General features: G+C 33.1%; 1 protein-coding gene across 1 annotated transcript; it reads left to right on the forward strand.

Moving 5' to 3' along the window:
• The first annotated feature begins 9,201 nt into the window (after window positions 1-9,201).
• LOC123704919 (succinate dehydrogenase assembly factor 3, mitochondrial) lies at window positions 9,202-10,315 on the forward strand. The gene is made up of 2 exons (XM_045653411.1): window positions 9,202-9,640; window positions 9,713-10,315. The coding sequence occupies exons 1-2, from the start codon at window positions 9,464-9,466 to the stop codon at window positions 9,911-9,913; spliced, it is 378 nt and encodes a 125-aa protein (XP_045509367.1). The 5' UTR covers window positions 9,202-9,463; the 3' UTR covers window positions 9,914-10,315.
• The last annotated feature ends 12,119 nt before the right edge of the window (window positions 10,316-22,434 follow it).

The raw sequence follows: 22,434 nt of genomic DNA on the forward strand, positions 1-22,434 counted from the left end.
TTCCATATGTATGTACCTGTTTAAGATCTCTTCAAAAGAAAGTTAAAAGAAAATGTGTAAGTACCTCACCGGCACGGAATCTTGGCCACTTACAAATTTGGCGATAAAAAAAGTTTGAAGTGTTTCCCACGAATTTTTTGAATGCAGATATGTTAACACATAATTACTTAAAGTTTATGTTAGTAAATAATTAAGTTTGAAAATAAGCTTTTAATGCTTTTTGTGAGTTAGTCGAAATTTGTGATTTGTACGGTTAAGCCGAAGTTGCGTTTTGTTTGTTTTAAACTTTTAACATTTTTGTTTACGCAATTTTAAGATACTGGTATTGTTGTGGTGTAGTTAATGAACCTTAATAACGATAAAAAATGCCGTTAACATCTGAACAAGTTGCACAGGCCATCACAATGATCGACCAGGGACTGACACAACGTGAAGTAGCTAATGCACTGAATGTACCACGTTCTTCGATGCAATATGCATTGAGAAGATACCGGGAGACTGGCAGCTACACACGAAGACCAGGAAGTGGAGGTGTGAGGTGCACATCAGCTCGAGACGATCGATTTATTGTCCTAGAGATACTGAGAAATCGCTTCCTGACGGCTATTGAAATACGCCAGCGGCTCCAAAACGTCCGGAGCATAAATGTGAGTGAGCGTACGGTGAGGAGAAGAATGGAGGAAGTTTATTTGAAGGCTAGCAGACCAGCACGCGGTCCAGAACTCCTCAGACAGCACAGGGTAGCCCGTCTACGTTTTGCGCGAGAACATGAAAACTGGAGTCACGACCAGTGGGCTCGTGTGCTCTTCACAGATGAGTGTCGAATCGCTCTACGAGCTCCCGATGGCCGAGAGCGAGTATGGAGGAGACCAGGAGAGCGGTTTTTACCCATCACCACAACCCAAACAGCGAGTTTTCACGGCGGGTCAATTATGGTATGGGGAGGTATAAGTTCCGATGCTCGTACGGAGTTGGTTTTCGTAGATAACCGGTTAAATGCGATCAGGTATATTGAGGAAATTCTCCAGGAACATGTTCAGCCTTATTCCGGGTTTATTAGTGAGGAACATTTCCTATTAATGCACGATAATGCACGTCCACACATCGCAGGATGCGTACAAGAGTACCTTCAAGAGGTTGGTATTACAAAATTGGAGTGGCCAGCTCGTAGTCCGGATCATAATCCAATAGAACACATCTGGGACATGATTAAAAGGAAGATTAAGTTCGGTTCCAACCCACCACAAACGCTGGATGAGCTTAGAAGTGCAGCAAGGGCCGCTTGGGACAGTATAGCTCAAGTGGACATCAAAAATGTCATCCAGAGCATGCCAGATAGGATGCTAGCAGTAATTAAGGCAAGAGGTGGAAACACCAAATACTAAAAGGTCAATTTTTTTTATGTAAACCATTTTTTCAAATTTTTGTGAATTTTTAAAAAACTTGTTGAATTTTCCACAAAAAGTGTACTTTTTTGTTTAGTTCATATTTTTGAGGTTGAACGTCCTATTATCATTAAATTTTTATTAAAAGTTTCGAAAAACATTACGTGTACTAGTTTTAATTACATTTTTATAAATTTTTGTAACAGAAAAGAAATAATGTAATTTTTCGCAAAAATTGATAGTGGCCAAGTTTCCGTGCCGGTGAGTGTATATACATATTTTTCTGTTCGGAATAATCTCAAGAACAGTTGAACCAATTTTTATTCTAGATTCAGATGGAACTGGTCTCCTCAAAGGTAAATAAACTAGCTTTATCTGACAAAACATGTAAGTATTTTGTACTTATAACAATTGAGTGGACTGTGGTATACCGTGTGATAGATGTGGTTATAAATTTTCTCTATTTACTTTCTTTCCTTTTTTACATCTAATCAGTCAAACTACCCATGTAAATGCATAATTACGCAATCAACATTAAAAAAAAATTGATTCTTAAACAATAGAAGAGCAACGCCTCTTTTTGTTTTCTGAAACAAAAGAAATTTTTGCGATCAAGATTGATACCTACTAGATAGGGAGGCGAGGTAGCTAAATGACGTAATTCAACGGCGTCGTCGAGACTTATCAAAATCGAAAGAGAAAATAATTTCGAAAAGAAAAGCTTCTATGGTAAAAACCATTTTAGCGGTGGGTTTGGCGTGTACGGATTTTCAAAAATGTAAAAAAAAACAGTTACTTGGGCATTCTCGAGCGCGTCAGATATTCATACTACGTATGCCCCAAGTCCCTCTGATAACAACGGTATACTAATCTGCCGGTTTGCGTGGTGGGACTAGGCATATAAATTCGTCAAAAATGTACAAAAAAAAAAAATTACTCGAGCGCGTCAGATTTTCGGAAGGGGTGTTAAGTAGGCCCCAAGGAAGCTCCCCTTAAAAAAACTGACGATTACGACATGACGATAAGTTATGATGAATTTTTGAAAATGCAGAAAAAAAGAGTCCTTTTGAAATACTCGAGCGCGTCAGATTTTCATAGGGGAGGTTTATCTCGGTATCCTGAAAGCATATTTTCTTAATCTGACAAAAATGTTGGTGGGTTCTCTTAATCTGACCGAAAAAGGTTTGTGGGTTTCTTTTTTTAATCATCGTTATTTCATATCAATTTTTCTTAACTCCCTCAGTTTTCGAGATATAGGGTGTATTCAGAAAGAAAGCTTGAAACTTATAAGCGCTTATCGGTGCTTGTCAATGCTGGTTTTGACAAGCTTGTCAATGCTGGTTTTGACAAGCTGGTTTGAGCATTGACAAGCGCCGATAAGCGCTTATAAGTTTCAAGCTTTCTTTCTGAATACGCCCATACACAAAAAACCGGGAGTTTGACTTTTTACGATGCTTCAAGTAAAAAAAGTTTTAACTTTGGACAAAAATGAAAAGAGACCTTTTTTTGTAAAATAAAATTACCTTTTTTGTTTATTTAGGGCCGATTTTTCAATGCCCAGATAAACAGTCTAATAACTACCCCTCGAATAGATTTATTCAATTGCTTATCTAACTCATAACGGCTCGCCTATTTTTCAATCGTGATTTATTTGATGAATAACTATCTGACCAAATATTTCCATATTGGCAGCTCTGCTCTTGGAGTGGCGAAATAAACATATTAAATTAGTCAGGTTAGAGCGGGACAGAGTCAACTTGCAATATGTCAACAACCGTCATTATGACTCACGTCAGGAGTGCATTTTAAGTTTATCTTGTGTTCTATGATTGTTGATTATTGTTTTGATTCGAGTAAAGAGTTTTGATTAAATTTGTGTTAAAATTTATATATTTTACGATGGAAACGACATAAAGGCAGCGTCCGGCAAATTTTCAATGGCATGATCATCAGTAGGTACTATCAAAAACATCAATTTCAATATGATTTTAATTGATAATTATTTTATAGAAAGAGGCTTTATTGTAAAAATTCTACGCTCTATGTTATTACATACGAAAATATCCCAAATTTGACGCGTCAGTTGTCAACTCAAACGTCTAATCGTCGAATAGCCAATGATATTTTATGTATAGATCAAGAAGCTTATATCTTATGCACTGGAGATTTCGGTATGAACATTTGACATGTAACAAGAAAATTGTTGTGTTTTATCACTTTCACACCTAACTTGGTATTGCCACTGTTAATACGAAGTTTTCCCAAGGCTACTATGTATGCCGTAATATTCTGTGCAAAAGGTTAGTTTTTGTACATGAGTTTGTTGATAAATTGCCAACAACGTCATTCAGAAGCATTGTTGGATGAGACAATTATTATTTATGCTAAATAAAATAAGTATCTGGACCAATTATTAAAAAGCGATACTCCCTGATTATGGGTAGTTACCATAATAAAATTGTAGCAACTCTCACTTTGACAATATGGCATAAGTGTCAAAAAAATTGCGTCGCTTCGAATATTTAAGTTAATATTGTTGCGTATTTAATAAATATTTTCCGAATATAAATAATGTATTGCATTGTGAAAAATTGCAGAAGTGTTTGGACACCAAATTCTGGCATAGAATTTCACAGGCAAGTGTATATTTACGTTATTTACAATATTCCTCAATACTCCTGCATTTACTTACCTGTTTAGAATCATTTCAATGGCAAAAATTGTAAAATTTTGCATCATTTTAGAAAGCAGTCATGTAAAATTTGTTATTTTCCTAATACTTTATCATTTTTCAACAAGTTTTCAATAAACAAATTTAACAAGTAAGGTAACCATGATGACGAGTTTTTATGGATAGTGAAGAGAATATATTGTAATAACAATATTATGATGAAATTTAGAACACCATTTTCAAGATTTTTACTAGTAATGAAACAACACTCGACATCGGTGTTGCACTCACATGTAGTTATAAGATTGTTCGTTTTTACATTGAAATTTATACTTTTTTAACTTACCTCATATTTTTTGTTTTAGGTATTTCAGCTTTCCAAAAAGTAAAATAAAAAGAAATATATGTGCCCATCAAGGGTAAAATTACTGAGGATTACGACCCAGAAAAAAATACCTTTTGAAAAATAAACTTTGTAAAGTTAGCTGAAATTTGTGCAAGGCGTTTATTATAAACAGTTTTTCTTTAATGATTTTGGCTTGAAATTGACCCGTCGAAGCAACGCGTTTAAAAAGAAGATCTGAGTAGCTTACAATTTGGTAAACAGCATCTGATGCAAAACACAACTTTCCTTTATTTACAAAGGATGTTAATGCTATATATCGGTTCATATCCAGGCTTTGTAGCCAAGAGTTTTTTAAAATTATCATTCTATACCAATTAAAATTGTATGTACCTATAAAGTATGGCCAGTAATATTATAATATAATTAATACTGTTAAAAATATATGTCGTTATTATTTATAGACCATGATTTTTAGTTTTTTCTATTTCGAAAAATCCTGAATATACAAACCAGTGTGGTCACCCACAGAAAGAGACAAAAAACAACACTGACGTCATTCAAGGTTATATTTTCTTGTGACAAGTCAATGGTCATAGTGCAATCTCCAGTGTATTAGATATAAGCTTCTTGGTATAGATACGTTATATACTCACAATATATCCAAAAAAAATGCTTCATATGCAGTGTCAGGCACACACAAATACAAGTTTCATTTTACTTAATTTATTACATTGACAGACTGTATAAGAGAGATGGCTATAATAAAATGATATAAACAAAAAAGACAAAGATAGTTTGTCACTTCCGCGCAGGTGTAAGCAAAAGTCATAAGAATTCACCAATTAAATATAAATAAACAAATAGTTGCCATGGCAATTGGCATAGACTAACGACACAGAAGGTTCAATGTTATAGATGTTTCGTTTCCTGCACACGTAAACAAATGTGACAATTTCATTTACTATTTAATTATTATTATGAAGTTTTATTAAAATGAAAAAAACTTTTTTGGAGATATAACTGTATTAAGCATTTATTACTAGCTGTGGTGTTCGTTTTCGGTCATCATCATTTCACCCGATAAACACCAACTGCTGAGCATAGTCCTCCTTATAGAACTCCATACGGACCGATCTTACGCTATTCGTTTCAAGGCAGTTCCCGGAACCCGTACAAGGTCATCACTCCAACTTGTAGGATATAATAATAGTGGTGCCTAGATGAAAAAAAGTATGAAATAAAAGAAAGGATGAAGTATAAGCCTTTTTTATCTGAAACACAAATAAAATTTATGTTCAATAGCTATTTACAGAAAAGCAAATAGCATTTTTCGTCAGTAGCGATAATCTTTTCTTTTATGTATACGTATATTCAACATCATTTTTGCAAACAAACATTTTTGCCATCACGATTTCATTGTATATAATAAATAGATATATTTGTTAATTACATGCACTGTGTGGATTTAAATATAAAAATTATCAAGTATTTACCCACATCGAAATTAATAAAAAATCTATTTTCAATAATCGTATCTACATGATAATCTTTGAACACAGTGTGCGCTAGCTTTGTCACACTAGTGATTGAAGCAATGTTTTATCCCTTTCATTATTTCAATACAAGTGTCAAGCAAGTGTCATTCATTAATAATTGCAAATTGTTATTTTTGCTCTAAAATTATAATATTTTAATACATTTACCTGTGATATGATATCCCTCTATCTTTCTTTATTTTACTATCGTAATTTGTGCACTTTCTGAACACACAAGAAGGCATTATTGATAATTTTAACGTTTATATCAGCATGTGCGTTCGCTGTCACAAGTCACAATCTGACTGATTCCACTGGTCCCAATTAGGACCAATTCACGGTTTACGTTTTGGTGCGTTGGTAACGTATCTACCTCTTGTTTCTATATATAATATCATTGCGAATAGCACGCTATCTGGCCGTTGGAGCAGCAGATAGATTTATTCCTCAAATAACGTAGTTATTCGATAGATAAGTCCTATTCGTCTATTGAAAAATTGAATATTTTGTTAACTGAAGAATAAAGTCTATCTAGCTGTTTATCTGGGCATTGAAAAATCGGCCCTTAAACTTTTTTTTTTGGAAAAAGTAAAGTTCGCGACTTATATGCTGCAACGCGTTTTTCGGAAGATGAAATGGCTCCTCCAGACTTCCGGTCATGCGGAAACCGGCAGATTTTGTATTTTTAGTAAGTTTTAGATTATATTCTTCAAAATAAAAATAAAAACAATCGCGCTCGAGAATGCCGGATTAACGTTTTTTTTTTACAAGTTCGCGACCCTATAACTCGGCGGCGTCAAGGACTTATGGTCAGATTAGTTAAATTTAGTCTTAAAACACTAAAATCAACCCCCAATATCTTAATCTGACGCGCTCGAGTATTTCAGACTATCGATTTTTTTTTACTAATCTGATCGTATATCCTAGGCGCGCGTCACTACATATAGAGCTAAATAGTTAACAAGGTTGTTCTCTTAGGTCTAAGGTATCTCTCATATCTTAAACTGCCACGCTCGAGTATTACAGAAAATTCCCCTCTTCGCCTCCCTATCTATACCTATTTATTTTCATAGATGACTATATTTTCACGGAAGACTGGAAACCACAGAGCAAGTAATATAGTAGTTGAAACAAGTAAAGCATTTGCCTTGTTGATACCAATTTACTTATAGGTAACTATTCTTGCGAGTTGCGTTGCCCTAAACCGATACACAAAATAACAATAACCACAAGTATGTAAGTAATGTCTGGCAGGTAATCGTCTCCTTTTTTTTAATTCTGCCCTGAAATGTTTGTCCTTATTGCTCTGAGTGTTTGTCCATATCACCGGCCACCGCGTGGCCACCGCTGGCTACCTAACGAAAGATGAGATTTGAAAAAGGCGGCAAATGCAAAAAATCATCATATTATGGCAACTTAGGTTAGGAATAGTTGGGTGGTTGGAAATATAGTTTTGATACTTGTATTTATTATTTTCTCAAAGGAGCAAAAAAAAAAAAAACAACAAACTCTTCATCTATTACAATATATAATATTATGTTTTAAGTAGTACAGATAAAAAAGAACACAGAGTGAAAGCAAGAAAAAACAATAATATCTACAATCAAATTTTGTTTAATTGTGTTAATCAATATAATTATATTAAATATATAAATTTAGCAGTGTATGAAGAGTAAGAATCACTATCATTATCTCGCTCTTCAACATGATTATTTAACAAGGTCCGGTCACAGAATAAATAAAAGTAGCTAAACGCTACAGAACGGACACTCTCCGCTTCCCGCCAAAATTAAACACTTACCTCACCCCGCACGATCACGCTATAGATGGCCCGCATTTTTCCGTAAGGACGATACGCAACGAAGATTGACAACATTAATCAAATTGACTTAGGGCCGATTTTTCAATGCCCAGATAAAGAGCTAGATAGACTTTATTCTTCAGTTAACAAAATATTCGATTTTTCAATAGACGAATAGGACTTATCTATCGAACAACTACGTTATTTGATGAATAAATCTATTTGTCGCTCCAACGGCCAGATAGCGCGCTATTCGACGAATAGGCGTTTGATTTGACAACTGACGCGTCAAATTTGGGATATTTTCGTATGTAATAACATAGAGCATAGAATTATTAACAATTAAGCCTCTTTCCATATAATTATTATCAATTGAAATCATATTGAAATTGATGTTTTTGGTAGTATTGATGACCATGCCATTGAAAATTTGCCGAACGCTGCCTTTATGTCGTTTCCATCGTAAAATATATAAATTTAAACACAAATTTAATCAAAACTCTTTACTCGAATCAAAACAATGATCAACAATCATAGAACACAAGATAAACTTAAAATGCACTCCTGACGTGAGTCAATATGACGGTTGTTGACAAATTGCAAGAGTTGACTCTATCCCGCTCTAACCTGACTAATTTAATATGTTTGTTTCGCCACTCCGAGAGCAGAGCTGCCAATATGGAAATATTTGGTCAGATAGTTATTCATCAAATAAATCACTATTGAAAAATAGGCGAGCCGTTATGAGTTAGATAAACAATTGAATAAATCTATTCGAGGGGTAGTTATTAGACTGTTTATCTCGGGATTGAAAAATCGGCCCTTAGAGTAATTTTAGAATTTTGGATTTGTGATTTTCGTTTTTCGTAGAAAATGGTTAGATATTGTGCTGTAACTTACGGATGTATGTTCATCAGAAAAACACGAATTTCTTTACGCTAGTCACAAATGTGCCAACCCTAAAGCATTAAAACACACATTTGCACTCTCTACAGTGTGACTAATAATAATGTAAGCCCACAGTGTAAGCCAAATGTTTTATTGCCAGGGCTACCACATCCTTTATTTACTTTTAAATCCTGATTTGTTGTAATCACAGAACAGTAAGAACTGTACCCATAAACTATATGAAATATCAAAAGTATCATTTTTTTTCCTAACTAAGCCAATGTTACCAGGTCTATGTTTTTAAATTTGCCGCCTTTCACTGGGTTCAGCTTTGGCTGGCAGGCTGGCCAGACTCTATAAGTGCTGCTCAAGAAGCTTTTTCTTGGTGCTGCTGTATAAATTTTCGGATTAAAAAGCCAGTCTCATCTTTCGTTAGTCAGACATAATATTCACAGGACATAATATTATTCGTTCAAATGAGAGATTATGTCTATAGTATCTATGATTTCGATTTGCTACTTAAAAATGCCACTTGTCACCTCAGAGCTTGTCACTCTTATCAGTTGTCACTTGTCACTTGTCAGTAGTTCAGTACTGCCTTCCGAGACTCTTTCCGAGATCACGTCTTGGTTGTTGTCTTTTTGTATGCAATAGAAGATTTTAGAAAATGATAAGAGATAAAGATAAGATAATGTTATACATAAATTAAGTAATCAATTCTCAAACACTATTTAATCAAAATAGATATCATGAGAAATTTCTCTATGTAGGATAAATGTTAACATACAATAAGAGCAATTCCAGAATCTGGTTTAGAATTACGCGTGATTATATAAAATGTTTAATTTAGAGCATGTATCCCGCGTGAGAAAATTATATAAGCTAATATTTCGGGTACACCGCGCATTGCCGCCGGAGCTACGGGTTTTAGGTGATAATTACGCGAGAGAAGAATTTAAAAGGCATAAAAATTGTAATCCTCAGGAGGCGAGAATTTTTCTCAGCGAGTGGACGGTAATACATTTTTTCTATATTATTAAATTAATTGAAGTTTATCTCGGAATTCTTACGTGATTTGTTTTACAGGATTATGCAATAAATGTAGCTAAACAGACAAAACCATTAAATCAAGCAAAAACCAAGGTTGTCGGAAAGTATCTACAACCAGAAATGTTAGATCATATGACTGATGATCAGCTTGTGCAACTATATGAATTGCACAAAGCAGCAGCTCATAAGACAAATGAGGACTCAGGTGCAATAGATGTATCTAAGGATGTTAAATAACAACTACTTGTAAACCATTTTTAATAGTAAGTAAAAGTAAAAGTCAATAAGCAAATAATTGAAATCTTCAGAACATGTAGTCTTTTAAACACATGTTGTTAACATCATCTTAAAAATATGGTCAATTGTTGGAGTTTCTGTTTTTGACCTTTAGGTACTTGTATCTTTAGTTGTATTTGATGGAGTTGATTTGCACATCATCTTAAAAAATATTTTATTCACCGTTATTTATTTGTCAATTCAATTTATTTATTTCTTATTTATTGTCAATAATATGCCGTTATAAAATAGTCTAGTAAAAAAAAATTAACAACAGAAATAATTTACATAACTACTGCATTTTTGTTTGATCATTTTTTTATAATGGATTGCTTTTAAATTTTTATTGAACTATATAATTTTCTTGCCACAATTTATTTTTTGTAAAATATTGAATAATCAAGTTTATAAATACAATTATTAAATAAATGCAATGTTTACCAATTCTATAATATTTTTATGTAAATGTGGATTTTAAATAATAAATATTATGATGAAATTATTTGACTTTTGTATTTTTTATTCGTATAGGAGGTAGGAACGTTGACAAGAGAGCATTTTAGTATAGTTGGTTCTTTGATATACTGTTCCTCTTGCTATTTCGGTTAGAGTCCGGGCTGTCTGGCTGGCCGCAGTGGTTGCGTTTATTAGTGCGCATCTTATCTGCACAGGAAAATATCCTTAATTTAAAGTCATTTTTTAATGCGTAATTTTTAATCTTTTGCCTTTAGATAGATCCATCAGACATAATTTTTTTATTGCAAGACGTTTTTTTCGTTGTTAAATAGGTGCCAGACGCAATTTTTTATTTAAAATAATTAAAATGTCATCGAAATAAGTGAAATTCTATCAAGATGAGTCCCCGTGAAGGATTAGTAATCACTGTGTTACATATACTATATATATAATATTCATTTTACTATTTACAATTTTTTGTAACAATCTACCATGGTGCCTTCTTTTCCCAACGAACCTCAAATAGGACGTTAATGTAAACTTGATAAAAACCAAATATCATCAAGAAATTAAAGACTTTTTAGCGGATTTTAAACGCGATTTATTCATTGTATTATTTTCCCGAGTCTTTAATTTCTAAATGTATAATACTCGCGTAAAATCAAACACTACAAAATACAAATATCATCAAATTCATATGTATACCCAAAAGTGTAATAAATATGAAACCATCTATTAAAAATATTAGTTTACTAATTATTCAATATAAGTATTAAAAAAGGATAATATAATATAAATAATAAAGTTATTACTTACCTTTTAAGCGGACTCATGTTGATGTAATTTCACTTATTTCGATGACATTTTAGTTATTTTGAAATAAAAATTGCGTATGGCACCTATTTTACAACGAAAAAAACGTCTTGCAATAAAAAAATTATGTCTGATGGATCTATCTAAAGGCAAAAGATTAAAAATTACGCGTTAAAAAATGACTTTAAATTAAGGATATTTTCCTGTGCAGATAAGATGCGCAACCACTGCGGCCAGCCAGACAGCCCGGACTCTAACCGAAATAGCAAGAGAAACAGTATATCAAAAACCCAACTATACTAATATGACTTTTTTTAAAACGTTGCTAGCTCCCGTACTATATGGGGAGGGATTTTAATTTAATTTCATCTTTTAGTTTTAGTGTTCTTTATTCAAAAATATTATATGACAGAGATCTTATAGATTTCTTGTAGGTATTTAATAAGTCTGCTTCATGCAATAGAATTAGAATATATTGGATGGCAGAAAACTATGTAGTTACAAAATGTTTGTATATTCAAGGCTTTACAGGTTTGCTTTTGATAAAACTAAGTACCTACTGCCTTGTTTGATGAAAGCAATATCACAATTTGTATTGGCTGACTTATTGCTGCCATTTTATTATGGATGGGGCAAGATAAAATTGAGTGAGTGAAGTCGCGTAGGGGAGTCGCGTCTGCCCCTTACCCCACTAGGGGATTAGTGGGGTAAGGGGCAGATGCATTATAAATATTCGTAGGGATTTTAAATTCAACCTAGAAAGTTTATACCTAGAAGTTTTATTCCTTACAAAACGATTTTATATTTCAATTTTATCCTTCAACAATAAAATAATAATCGACTAAAAATAATAATTAACATGACTAAACACAACCAAAACTATCGTTACGTCCGAGAGCCAAAAGCAAACTGTCAAATCCGCTGTTCAACTCATTTATATAACCACCCTGAACCACCCCCTCGGTTTGGGTTGCCAGTTGGGGATTTGGTTATGTTTCACTGATCGATTTTCTTTAGGGACAAGTAAGTGATCAGCCTTCTATTTCCTGCCAGACCGAGACATTTTGTCTCCACCAGTTCTACGCTCACTCTTCAACCACTGAACCGAGGAGGCGGATTTGTCAATAAGAAATCCCACATTTCTCTCCCTTTAATTCTCCGACAGGCGTAACAGGTAGACAGACATATTGAACAAAAGAAATTAAAGAAAAATTTAAATGAAAGTCAATCTAACTAGTTAACCATACCATACCCAGAGTGGTCTGCGAGTATCATTGTGATGATTAAAACACGTTAAATAAAAGTAATCAGGTTTATTTGCTTTTCAAAAATTTTATTTATTCACATTCAAATAAAGAAAAAAAAGGATGGATACCTACTACATATTTATACATTTTACATTTATATATTATACTCTTAGAATGCTAGGTATTTTTATAAATGCAACCTTAATTTTTATTTGAGTTTAATCTTTTTTTTAATAAGTAATTATGTTATTTTACAGTAGCAGGTATTATAATCTAAAATATATATATATAGATATCTCCACGGGCACTATGTTGATCAAACGTGCCATATAGTTAGTAATTATTTGATCCGTTTTCACTTGTTGATCCGGTTGGTTTTTGTGGATCCATTGCCACACCACCGTCCGTATGTGGATCCGAACGGAGCCACAAGTGTCACGATCAGTAATAATAATAATTACGTGCTTTTTATACAAATCCACCTTTTTTGCGTTTGAGCTCTTGTTGATCCGATTCAAATGAGCCAATCAGAGCCCACCGAGCTCAGCCATTGGTCGCTTGCGGCCTTAGCCATTTGAAGGTTTAAAGACATTTATTCCCGTTATAGAAACGTATGTTGCCGTTCGCCTAACATAATTTGTTCGGATCTTCAGGAGGGCAAGATAGCTAGCTCGTCCATTAAGATAGTGGCGATTTGATGTTGAGATTTTAATATTAATTGTATTTATGTTTTTATGTAGCGCTTTGCGGATGAACATACACGTATTATAAAAGTATAATTGTTTTAAATTCATTATTTTAGTGTCGTCGTAGATTTTATTTGTAGAAGTTAAAAAAGGATAGTTAAAGATAGTTTTAATGATTTTATTTTGTAAAATTTGGGGTGGCGCTAATTTATTTTTGTAAGCACTCCCCCATACCTACTTCTATTAAATACATTAGGTGCGGCTTTACTAAGGTGTTGTAGATGGTGTGGCGTAATTTATGAGGAATGCAAGAAGTAATATTACGCAGAGATCTAAGAAGTGCTGATAATTTATTTTTAAGGTGGTCGATGTGATAATTCCATTTCAGGGAGCTGCCGATTCGCAGATCTAGGTTATAATTTTGTTATGAGCTTTGAATTTAGATATATTTATTTTTAGTAGATTGCATTGAAACCATTTATTTAATTCATTTTGTGCTTGCGCTATCATGTCATGTATAGAGGGACCAAAATAAAACAGACAAGTGTCATCCGCGTAAAGTGTTAGGTGACCTTTAGCTTTAAATCTTGTAAATTATTAATATAAATTTAAAAAAAGCAATGGGCCTAGAATCGAACCTTGTGGTATGCCATATGTAATTGGTAAGGGAATGCTATCGTGGTTATCTATTTTAACTATTTGTGATCGATTTTTTAAATATGATTTCTGCTTTACCATTAATGTTAATTTCTTCATTAAAAGTTCGTGAGAAACGGTATCGAAGGCCTTTTGTAGGTCAATAAACACTCCCAAAACTATATTGTTTGCGTCAATGTTCTGTTTTATTTTAATAGTTAGGTCCATAGTCGCTGACAGAGTGTTACTTTTTGGCTTAAATTCGTATTGACGCACTGAAATAAAATTAAATAAGTCTAAATATTTTTCTAATCTCGTGTGTAAAATCTTCTCCAATATTTTTGACAATACTGGCAAAACCGAAATTGGCCTATAGTTACCAGGTTCAAATTTTGAGCCACTCTTATAGATAGGAGTTACCTTCGCTATTTCTAATGAGTCCGGAAAACGTCTTTGACTTATGGCTTGGTTAAAACAGTCGCTTAAGCTATGATTTAATTTTTCGTTGATGCATTTAATTGCTTTTGTAGTATTACCATCAAAACCTGTACTACAGTTTGAATTAAGGTTATTTATAATTATATATTTTTACTAGCTTCGGTAGGTCTGAACTTATTAGTGAGGTAATTTTTTTAAATTTCGTAGTTTTCTTTAGATTTCCTCTCCTCTGAGTTATAAGATGTCGATTCTGGGAAACCAGCAAAAATTACATTTTTTTCGCGGCTCTTTCTGTCCCGTAGTTCCTTGATTAAGTTTTAATTCATATGAAGTTGATTTTTAGACGTAAAACCCGATGGGTTGGCTGACTGATTTATTGATTGAAGATTTAATTCCAGTGATTTTATTTTACTCTCACCCTGGTTTATCTAGGATTCTAATTGAGAAATTAAGTAGCAGTAATTATCATACATGCTGATGACTAATTAATTTCATTGATTTGATTCGTATTTTGGCGAATTAAATTCAAGGATTGTTCGTTGGACGATTTAATTTCGGTAATTTGTGTTTTTACCTCAGAAATGTTTTCATGAATTTTGTTTACTATTTGTTCATTTGAGCATACATATTTTTCAAGTAATGTACTAATACGGCTCAACTCCGACCGAATATCCTTCATATCATCACTACATCTGCAATCTTGTTCTAGCGGTTGTTTCCGTTTTCTGTAAGTAATTTGAGTATCAGTTGGCATAGAACTCGTAGAAAACGAACTTAGCTTCGATAGGTCGGGATGCGATCCACCAGCAGTACCCACTGCACCACTGCTGATTAAACGTGTTGGCGATCTGCGTACACTCATATTTACTCCGCAATGGATAATTTGTGCAGGAATATGAGTCGTCATTTGTTTGACCTAAATCTAACATTTTAATTATTTTATCAGATTGATATCAGCATCAGGGCAAAGGCGAACGCTATACGTCAATAAATATTATGATAATAATCTTGATATTTACTGATGATTCAAGAGGTAGGTTGTTATTTGTAGGATGCATACTACTTGAGAATTATCACCGTCACTGTATGACGAAAGGTTCGTCCAAATATCTATCTTTTTAGGATTCCGTATTTTTAGTTTCACAACGTTTTCTATAAGTTTCAATTGAATTACGGTCGACTTCTTCAACTTCCATAAAACTCAGGAGATTTTTGCTAGCCCTAATTTCATATCTCCATGTCAATGTCATGCAAGTGCATATAAATGGAACAGATCAACATACGACTTATGATTTGGTATATAAAACGGAGTCAAGAAGTGTTTGAGCATTTCAAAATTTGAACCGTTACGAAGTCGAGTTTGTCTAGTCTAGGCGGATTTAGCAATGTATGGAAGGTTAACTAACTATAATATGTTTGTGTACGGAGCCAACAAATACTGTAGTGTTTACGAAAAATTAATCTACGTTACTTAATATACAGTTTCGTTTTGTCGGATCAAATAAAGCTGTAATTTTGATAATATAAATGGATCTGATCAACATACGACTTTGGATTTGGTATATAAAACGGACCCAACAAGTGTTTATGGGTTTCTGAATTTCGGCCGTTACGGAGTCGATTCAGTTCGAGATCTTAGCAATAAAAATGTTGAGTATATCAGTTTCTCTATGAATACGTTTGGCAACATCGCTCAAATATTTGCGCCGTTGCCACTCCGGGCAAGATCTATGCAACCGAAGTCGAGTAATATCGGGGAAAAGGTGGAGTCAGGAATGCACGGCAGTCGGGCTGGATCAACTTAGTGCCCAAGTTGGTATTTATATATATATATATATATATATATATAAATACCAACTTGGGCACTAAGTTGATCCAGCCCGACTGCCGTGCATTGCCGACTCCACCTTTTCCCCCTTATTACTCGACTCCGGTTGCATAGATCTTGCCCGGAGTGGCAACGGCGCAAATATTTGAGCGATGTTGCCAAACGTATTCATAGAGAAACTGATATACTCAACATTTTTATTGCTAAGATCTCGAACTGAATCGACTCCGTAACGGCCGAAATTCAGAAACCCATAAACACTTGTTGGCTCCGTTTTATATACCAAATCCAAAGTCGTATGTTGATCAGATCCATTTATATTATCAAAATTACAGCTTTATTTGATCCGAAAAAACGAAACTGTATATTAAGTAACGTAGATTAATTTTTCGTAATCACTACAGTATTTGTTGGCTCCGTACACAAACATATTATAGTTAGGTATAATGTTCCATACATTGCTAAATCCGCCTAGACTAGACGAACTCGATTCAGTAACGGTTCAAATTTTGAAATGCTCAAACACTTCTTGACTCCGTTTTATATACCAAATCATAAGTCGTATGTTGATCTGTTCCATTTATATGCACTTGCATGATAGTACGGGAGCTAGCAACGTTTAAAAAAAAGTCATTTTAGTATAGTTGGGTTTTTGATATACTGTTTCTCTTGCTATTTCCGTTAGAGTCCGGGCTGTCTGGCTGGCCGCAGTGGTTGCGTTTATTAGTGCGCATCTTATCTGCACAGGAAAATATCCTTAATTTAAAGTCATTTTTTAACGCGTAATTTTTAATCTTTTGCCTTTAGATAGATCCATCAGACATAATTTTTTTATTGCAAGACGTTTTTTTCGTTGTAAAATAGGTGCCATACGCAATTTTTATTTCAAAATAACTAAAATGTCATCGAAATAAGTGAAATTACATCAACATGAGTCCGCTTAAAAGGTAAGTAATAACTTTATTATTTATATTATATTATCCTTTTTTAATACTTATATTGAATAATTAGTAAACTAATATTTTTAATAGATGGTTTCATATTTATTACACTTTTGGGTATAAATATGAATTTGATGATATTTGTATTTTCTAGTGTTTGATTTTACGCGAGTATTATACATTTTGAAATTAAAGACTTGGGAAAATAATACAATGAATAAATCGCGTTTAAAATCCGTTAAAAAGTCTTTAATTTCTTGATGATATTTGGTTTTTATCAAGTTTACATTAACGTCCTATTTGAGGTTCGTTGGGAAAAAGGAGGCGATATGGTAGATTGTTGCAAAAAAACTGTAAATAGTAAAATGAATATTTTATATAGTATAAGTAACACAGTGATTACTTATCCTTCACTGGGACTCATGTTGATGGAATTTCACTTATTTCGATGATATTTTAATTATTTTGAAATAAAAATTGCGTCTGGCACCTATTTAACAACGAAAAAAACGTCTTGCAATAAAAAATGTATGTCTAATGGATCTATCTAAAGGCAAACGATTAAAAATTACGCGTTAAAAAATGACTTTAAATTAAGGATATTTTCCTGTGCAGATAAGATGCGCACTAATAAACGCAACCACTGCGGCCAGCCAGACAGCCCGGACTGTAACCGAAATAGCAAGAGGAACAGCATATCAAAGAACCAACTATACTAAAATGCTCACTTGTCAACGTTGCTACCTCCTAGAATATGATATTGACATGGGGATATGAAATTAGGGCTAACAAAAAATCTCCTGAGTTTTATGCAATTTGAAGAAGTTGACCGTAATTCAATTGAAACTTATAGAAAATGTTGTGAAACTAAAAATACGGAACCCTAAAAAGATAGACATTTACGAACCTTTCGTCATACAGTGACGGTGATAATTCTCAAGTAGTATGCAATATGCATCCTATAAATAACAACCTACCTCTTGAATCATCAGTAAATATCAAGATAATTATCATAATATTTATTGACATACAGTAGCGTTCGCCTTTGCCCTGATTCTGATATCAATCTGATAAAATAATTAAAATGTTAGAATTAGGTCAAACAAATGACGACTCATATTCCTGCACAAATTATCCATTGCGGAGTAAATATGAGTGTACGCAGATCGCCAACACGTTTAACCAGCAGTGGTGCAGTGGGTACTACCGGTGGATCGCATCCCGATCTATCGAAGCTAAGTTCGTTTTCTACGAGTTCTACGCCAACTGATACTCAAATTACTTACAGAAAACGGAAACAACCGCTAGAACAAGATTGCAGATTTAGTGATGATATGAAGGATATTCGGTCGGAGTTGAGCCGTATTAGTAAATTACTTGAAAAATATGTATGCTCAAATGAACAAAATAGTAAACAAAATTCATGAAAACATTTCTGAGGTAAAAACACAAATTACCGAAATTAAATCGTCCAACGAACAATCTTTGAATTTAATTCGCCAAAATACGAATCAAATCAATGAAATTAAGTCATGAGCATGTATGATAATTACTGAACAAAACACATTACTGAAGAGTACTATTTCTCAATTAGAATCCCAGATAAACCAGGGTGACAGTAAAATAAAATTACTGAAATTAAATCTTCAATCAATAAATCAGTCAGTCATGAGCCAACTCATCGGGTTTTACGTCTAAAAATCAACTTCATATAAATAAAAACTTAATCAAGGAACTACGGGACAGAAAGAGCCGCGAAAAAAATGTAATTTTTGCTGGTTTCCCAGAATTGACATTTTATAACTCAGAGGAGAGGAAATCTAAAGACAACTACGAAATTTTAAAAATTACCTCACTAATAAGTTCAGACCTACCGAAGCCAGTAAAAATATATAATTATAAATAAGCTTAAAAACTTACTTCAAACTGTAGTACAGGTCTTGATGGTATTACTACAAAAGCAATTAAATGCATCAAAGAAAAATTAAATCATACCATATGCGACTGTTTTAACCAAGCCATAATTCAAAGACGTTTTCCGGACTCGTTAAAAATAGCGAAGGTAACTCCTATCTATAAGAGTGGCTCAAAATTTGAACCTGGTGACTATAGGCCAATTTCGGTTTTGCCAGTATTGTCAAAAATATTGGAGAAGATTTTACACACGAGATTAGAAAAATATTTAGACTCATTTAATTTTATTTCAGTGCGTCAATACGGATTTAAGCCAAAAAGTAACACTCTGTCAGCGACTATGGACCTAACTATTTAAATGAAACAGAACATTGACACAAACAATATAGTTTTGGGAGTGTTTATTGACCTACAAAAGGCCTTCGATACCGTTTCTCACGAACTTTTAATAAAGAAATTAACATCCATTAACATTAATGGTAAAGCACTAGATATGCTGAAATCATAATATTTAAAAAATCGATAAATATTTCACAAAAAGTTAAAATAGATAACCACGATAGTATTCCCTTACCAATTACATGTGGCATACATGGTTCGATTCTAGGCCCATTGCTTTTTTTAATTTATATTAATAATTTACAAGATTTAAAGCTAAAGGGTCACCTAACACTTTATGCGGATGACACTTGTCTGTTTTATTTTGTTCCCTCTATACATGACATGATAGCGCAAGCACAAAATGAATTAAATAAATGGTTTCAATGCAATCTCCTAAAAATAAATATATCTAAATTCAAAGCTCATAACAAAATTATTCCGCCATACGCTCCATTTGAAATTAACGGTGTTGTATAAGAACATAAAACCCACGAGAAATAACCTAGATTTGCGAATCGGCAGCTCTCTGAAATGGAATTATCACATCGACCATCTAAAAAATAAATTATCAGCACTTCTTAGATCTCTGCGTAATATTACTTCTTGCATACCCCATAATTACGCCACACCATCTACAACACGTTAGCAAAGCCGCACCTAATGTATTTAATAGAAGTATCGGGGAGTGCTTACAAAAATAAATTAGCGCCACTCCAAATTTTACAAAATAAAATCATTAAAACTATCTTTAACTATCCTTTTTTAACTTCTACAAATAAAATCTACGACGACACTAAAGTAATGAATTTAAAACAATTATACTTTTATAATACATAAATACAAATATTATAATCTCAACATCAAATCGCCACTATCCTAATAGACGAGCTAGCTATCTTGCCCTCCTGAAGATCCGAACAAATTATGGAAGGCGAACGGCAACATACGTTTCTATAACGGAAATAAATGTCTTTAAACCTTCAAATGGCTAAGGCCGCAAGCGACCAATGGCTGAGCTCGGTGGGCTCTGATTGGCTCATTTGAATCGGATCAACAAGAGCTTAAACGCAAAAAAGGTGGATTTGTATAAAAAGCACGTAATTATTATTATTACTGATGGTGACACTTGTGGCTCCGTTCGGATCCACATACGGACGGTGGTGTGGCAATGGATCCACAAATACCAACCGGATCAACAAGTGAAAACGGATCAAATAATTACTAACTATATGGCACGTTTGATCAACATAGTGCCCATGGAGATATCTATATATATATATATATATATATATATATATATGGGTCATTATACAAAAATGGGGTAACTCAATGTCACCAGCCAATTTATAAAAAGTCTTATTATATTTTAATCAAATAACCATCTATTTTAAAACAATAAAGCGTCCTTTACTTGGTCACTCACTTTCACCTCTTTATTTAAAATACAAATTGATAAAAAAACAAAATTAATACTTAAATAATCAGTACTTTGGCATGTCACAACTCCGAAAACCAACAATCAAGTGACTATTTTATAAACATTATCATTGATTAGAGAAAACTTACTAATTCAGGACAATCTTTGATATACATAGTATTATATAGTATAACTTTCATAACGAAATGTTTAACATTTTATTTAAAAAATAAAAATAAACTTTGTCATCGTTTTTATTGGTCAGTCCGTTGTGTCTTTTTTAAATTTGAAATTCTCGCTAAATATCTCCAAGTCGATGTCAAATCCCTGTCTAAATATTAATGTTGGTAATGAAGTTACTTGTGCATCCTATATTTTGACGGCCGTCATAACTGTACCAGCGCTAGGGTTGTGTTTGTCCTCTAAATTCGTGCTGCGCCAGTCAACATTTCAGTCCTATGGTGATTCATTATTTTATTGTTAATCTGATTTTTATTTTCATTCATACATGGTTAACTATGATTTGTAAAAATACAGTTTGTTGATATTAGAAATAAGGCAAAAAAACATAATTTGTGATTATAATCTCATATTAAGTCCTTTTTTATCAATCCGCTGGCATCAGTCCTATGTCAGATATCGCGCCAGTGGACTGACGCGACCCCATAGTACTGATGATTCTATCGTTTTTGAGAACTTTTATCTTGATTGCTATTGGTATAAGCATTCCTATTTGATATTTCAGTTTAAAACATCATGCGCCACGCTTAAAGAAACTGAATGTGACTAGGGAAGAAACATTTAAAAAATAGTAGCAAAGAAAAGAGCTATTGAAACAAACTACTAATAATTTTATTTAAAAGATCTTATTTTATTTTAATTATTGATTTTGATGCTTTCAGGGCATAGCTTGTTATATTTATTAGATAAATACGTATACGTATAATATTGTGAAGTAAAATTACCTCAAAATAACATAAAAGTTAATTAATATAATAACATTATAAAAATGACAAAAGGCTCTTATGAAAACTCAGATGAGACTTCCATTCAAGCCTTTGGTTTTTAATTTTATGAAAATTAGTACTTTTAACATAAATAATGTTAGATTTTTAGGGCTCCGAACCTCAAAAGGAAAAAACAGAACCCTTATAGGATCACTTTGTTGTCCGTTTGTCTGTTAAGACGTTTTTTTGAAGCGCGTGGAGGTATCAATTTGAAATTTATATTGAATACTCAACATTAAGAACCCTTGGGGCTGTAAAAAAATGAAACTTATAACGCAACGCAATTAAAAGATACCTACATCCGTTAATACTGCAAATTTCCGCAAAATTAAATATTCGCAAGGGAATAAAAAAATACACAGGATGCTTGCCCTGTATACAGTCTTAAAATATGGTAAAAAGCAACGTCTTATAACACAGATAAAGGAAAAATTGCTAAAAGTGTAAATTTTAAGTTACAAACATAATAAAAAATAGGTTTGTTAGGAGTCCAACTCGCACTTGGCCGTTTTTTTTGTTTCTATTGTTTGTGAATTACTTGAAATATTAAGTAAAATTAAGTCAAAGTAGTAAGTTAAGTAAGAGAGTAAGAATATTCACGTTGCGTTAAATGTCAGAAGGCTGTTTTGAAAATTGAGACATTGTTTTTTCCCAGTATCACAATATGTTATCAATTATCATTTTTAAATGTAACTAAGTGATTTTAATACTTAAAAGA

Source organism: Colias croceus, chromosome Z, assembly GCF_905220415.1.
Source record: "Colias croceus chromosome Z, ilColCroc2.1".
Taxonomy (NCBI): Eukaryota; Metazoa; Arthropoda; class Insecta; order Lepidoptera; family Pieridae; genus Colias; species Colias croceus.

Coding starts and splice junctions, on each gene's coding strand:
- LOC123704919 (XM_045653411.1), top strand. CDS start 9,464: ATGTTTAATTTAGAGCATGTATCCCGCGTGAGAAAATTATATAAGCTA. Junction 9,641..9,712: donor TTTTTCTCAGCGAGTGGACG/GTAATACATTTT, acceptor TTTGTTTTACAG/GATTATGCAATAAATGTAGC.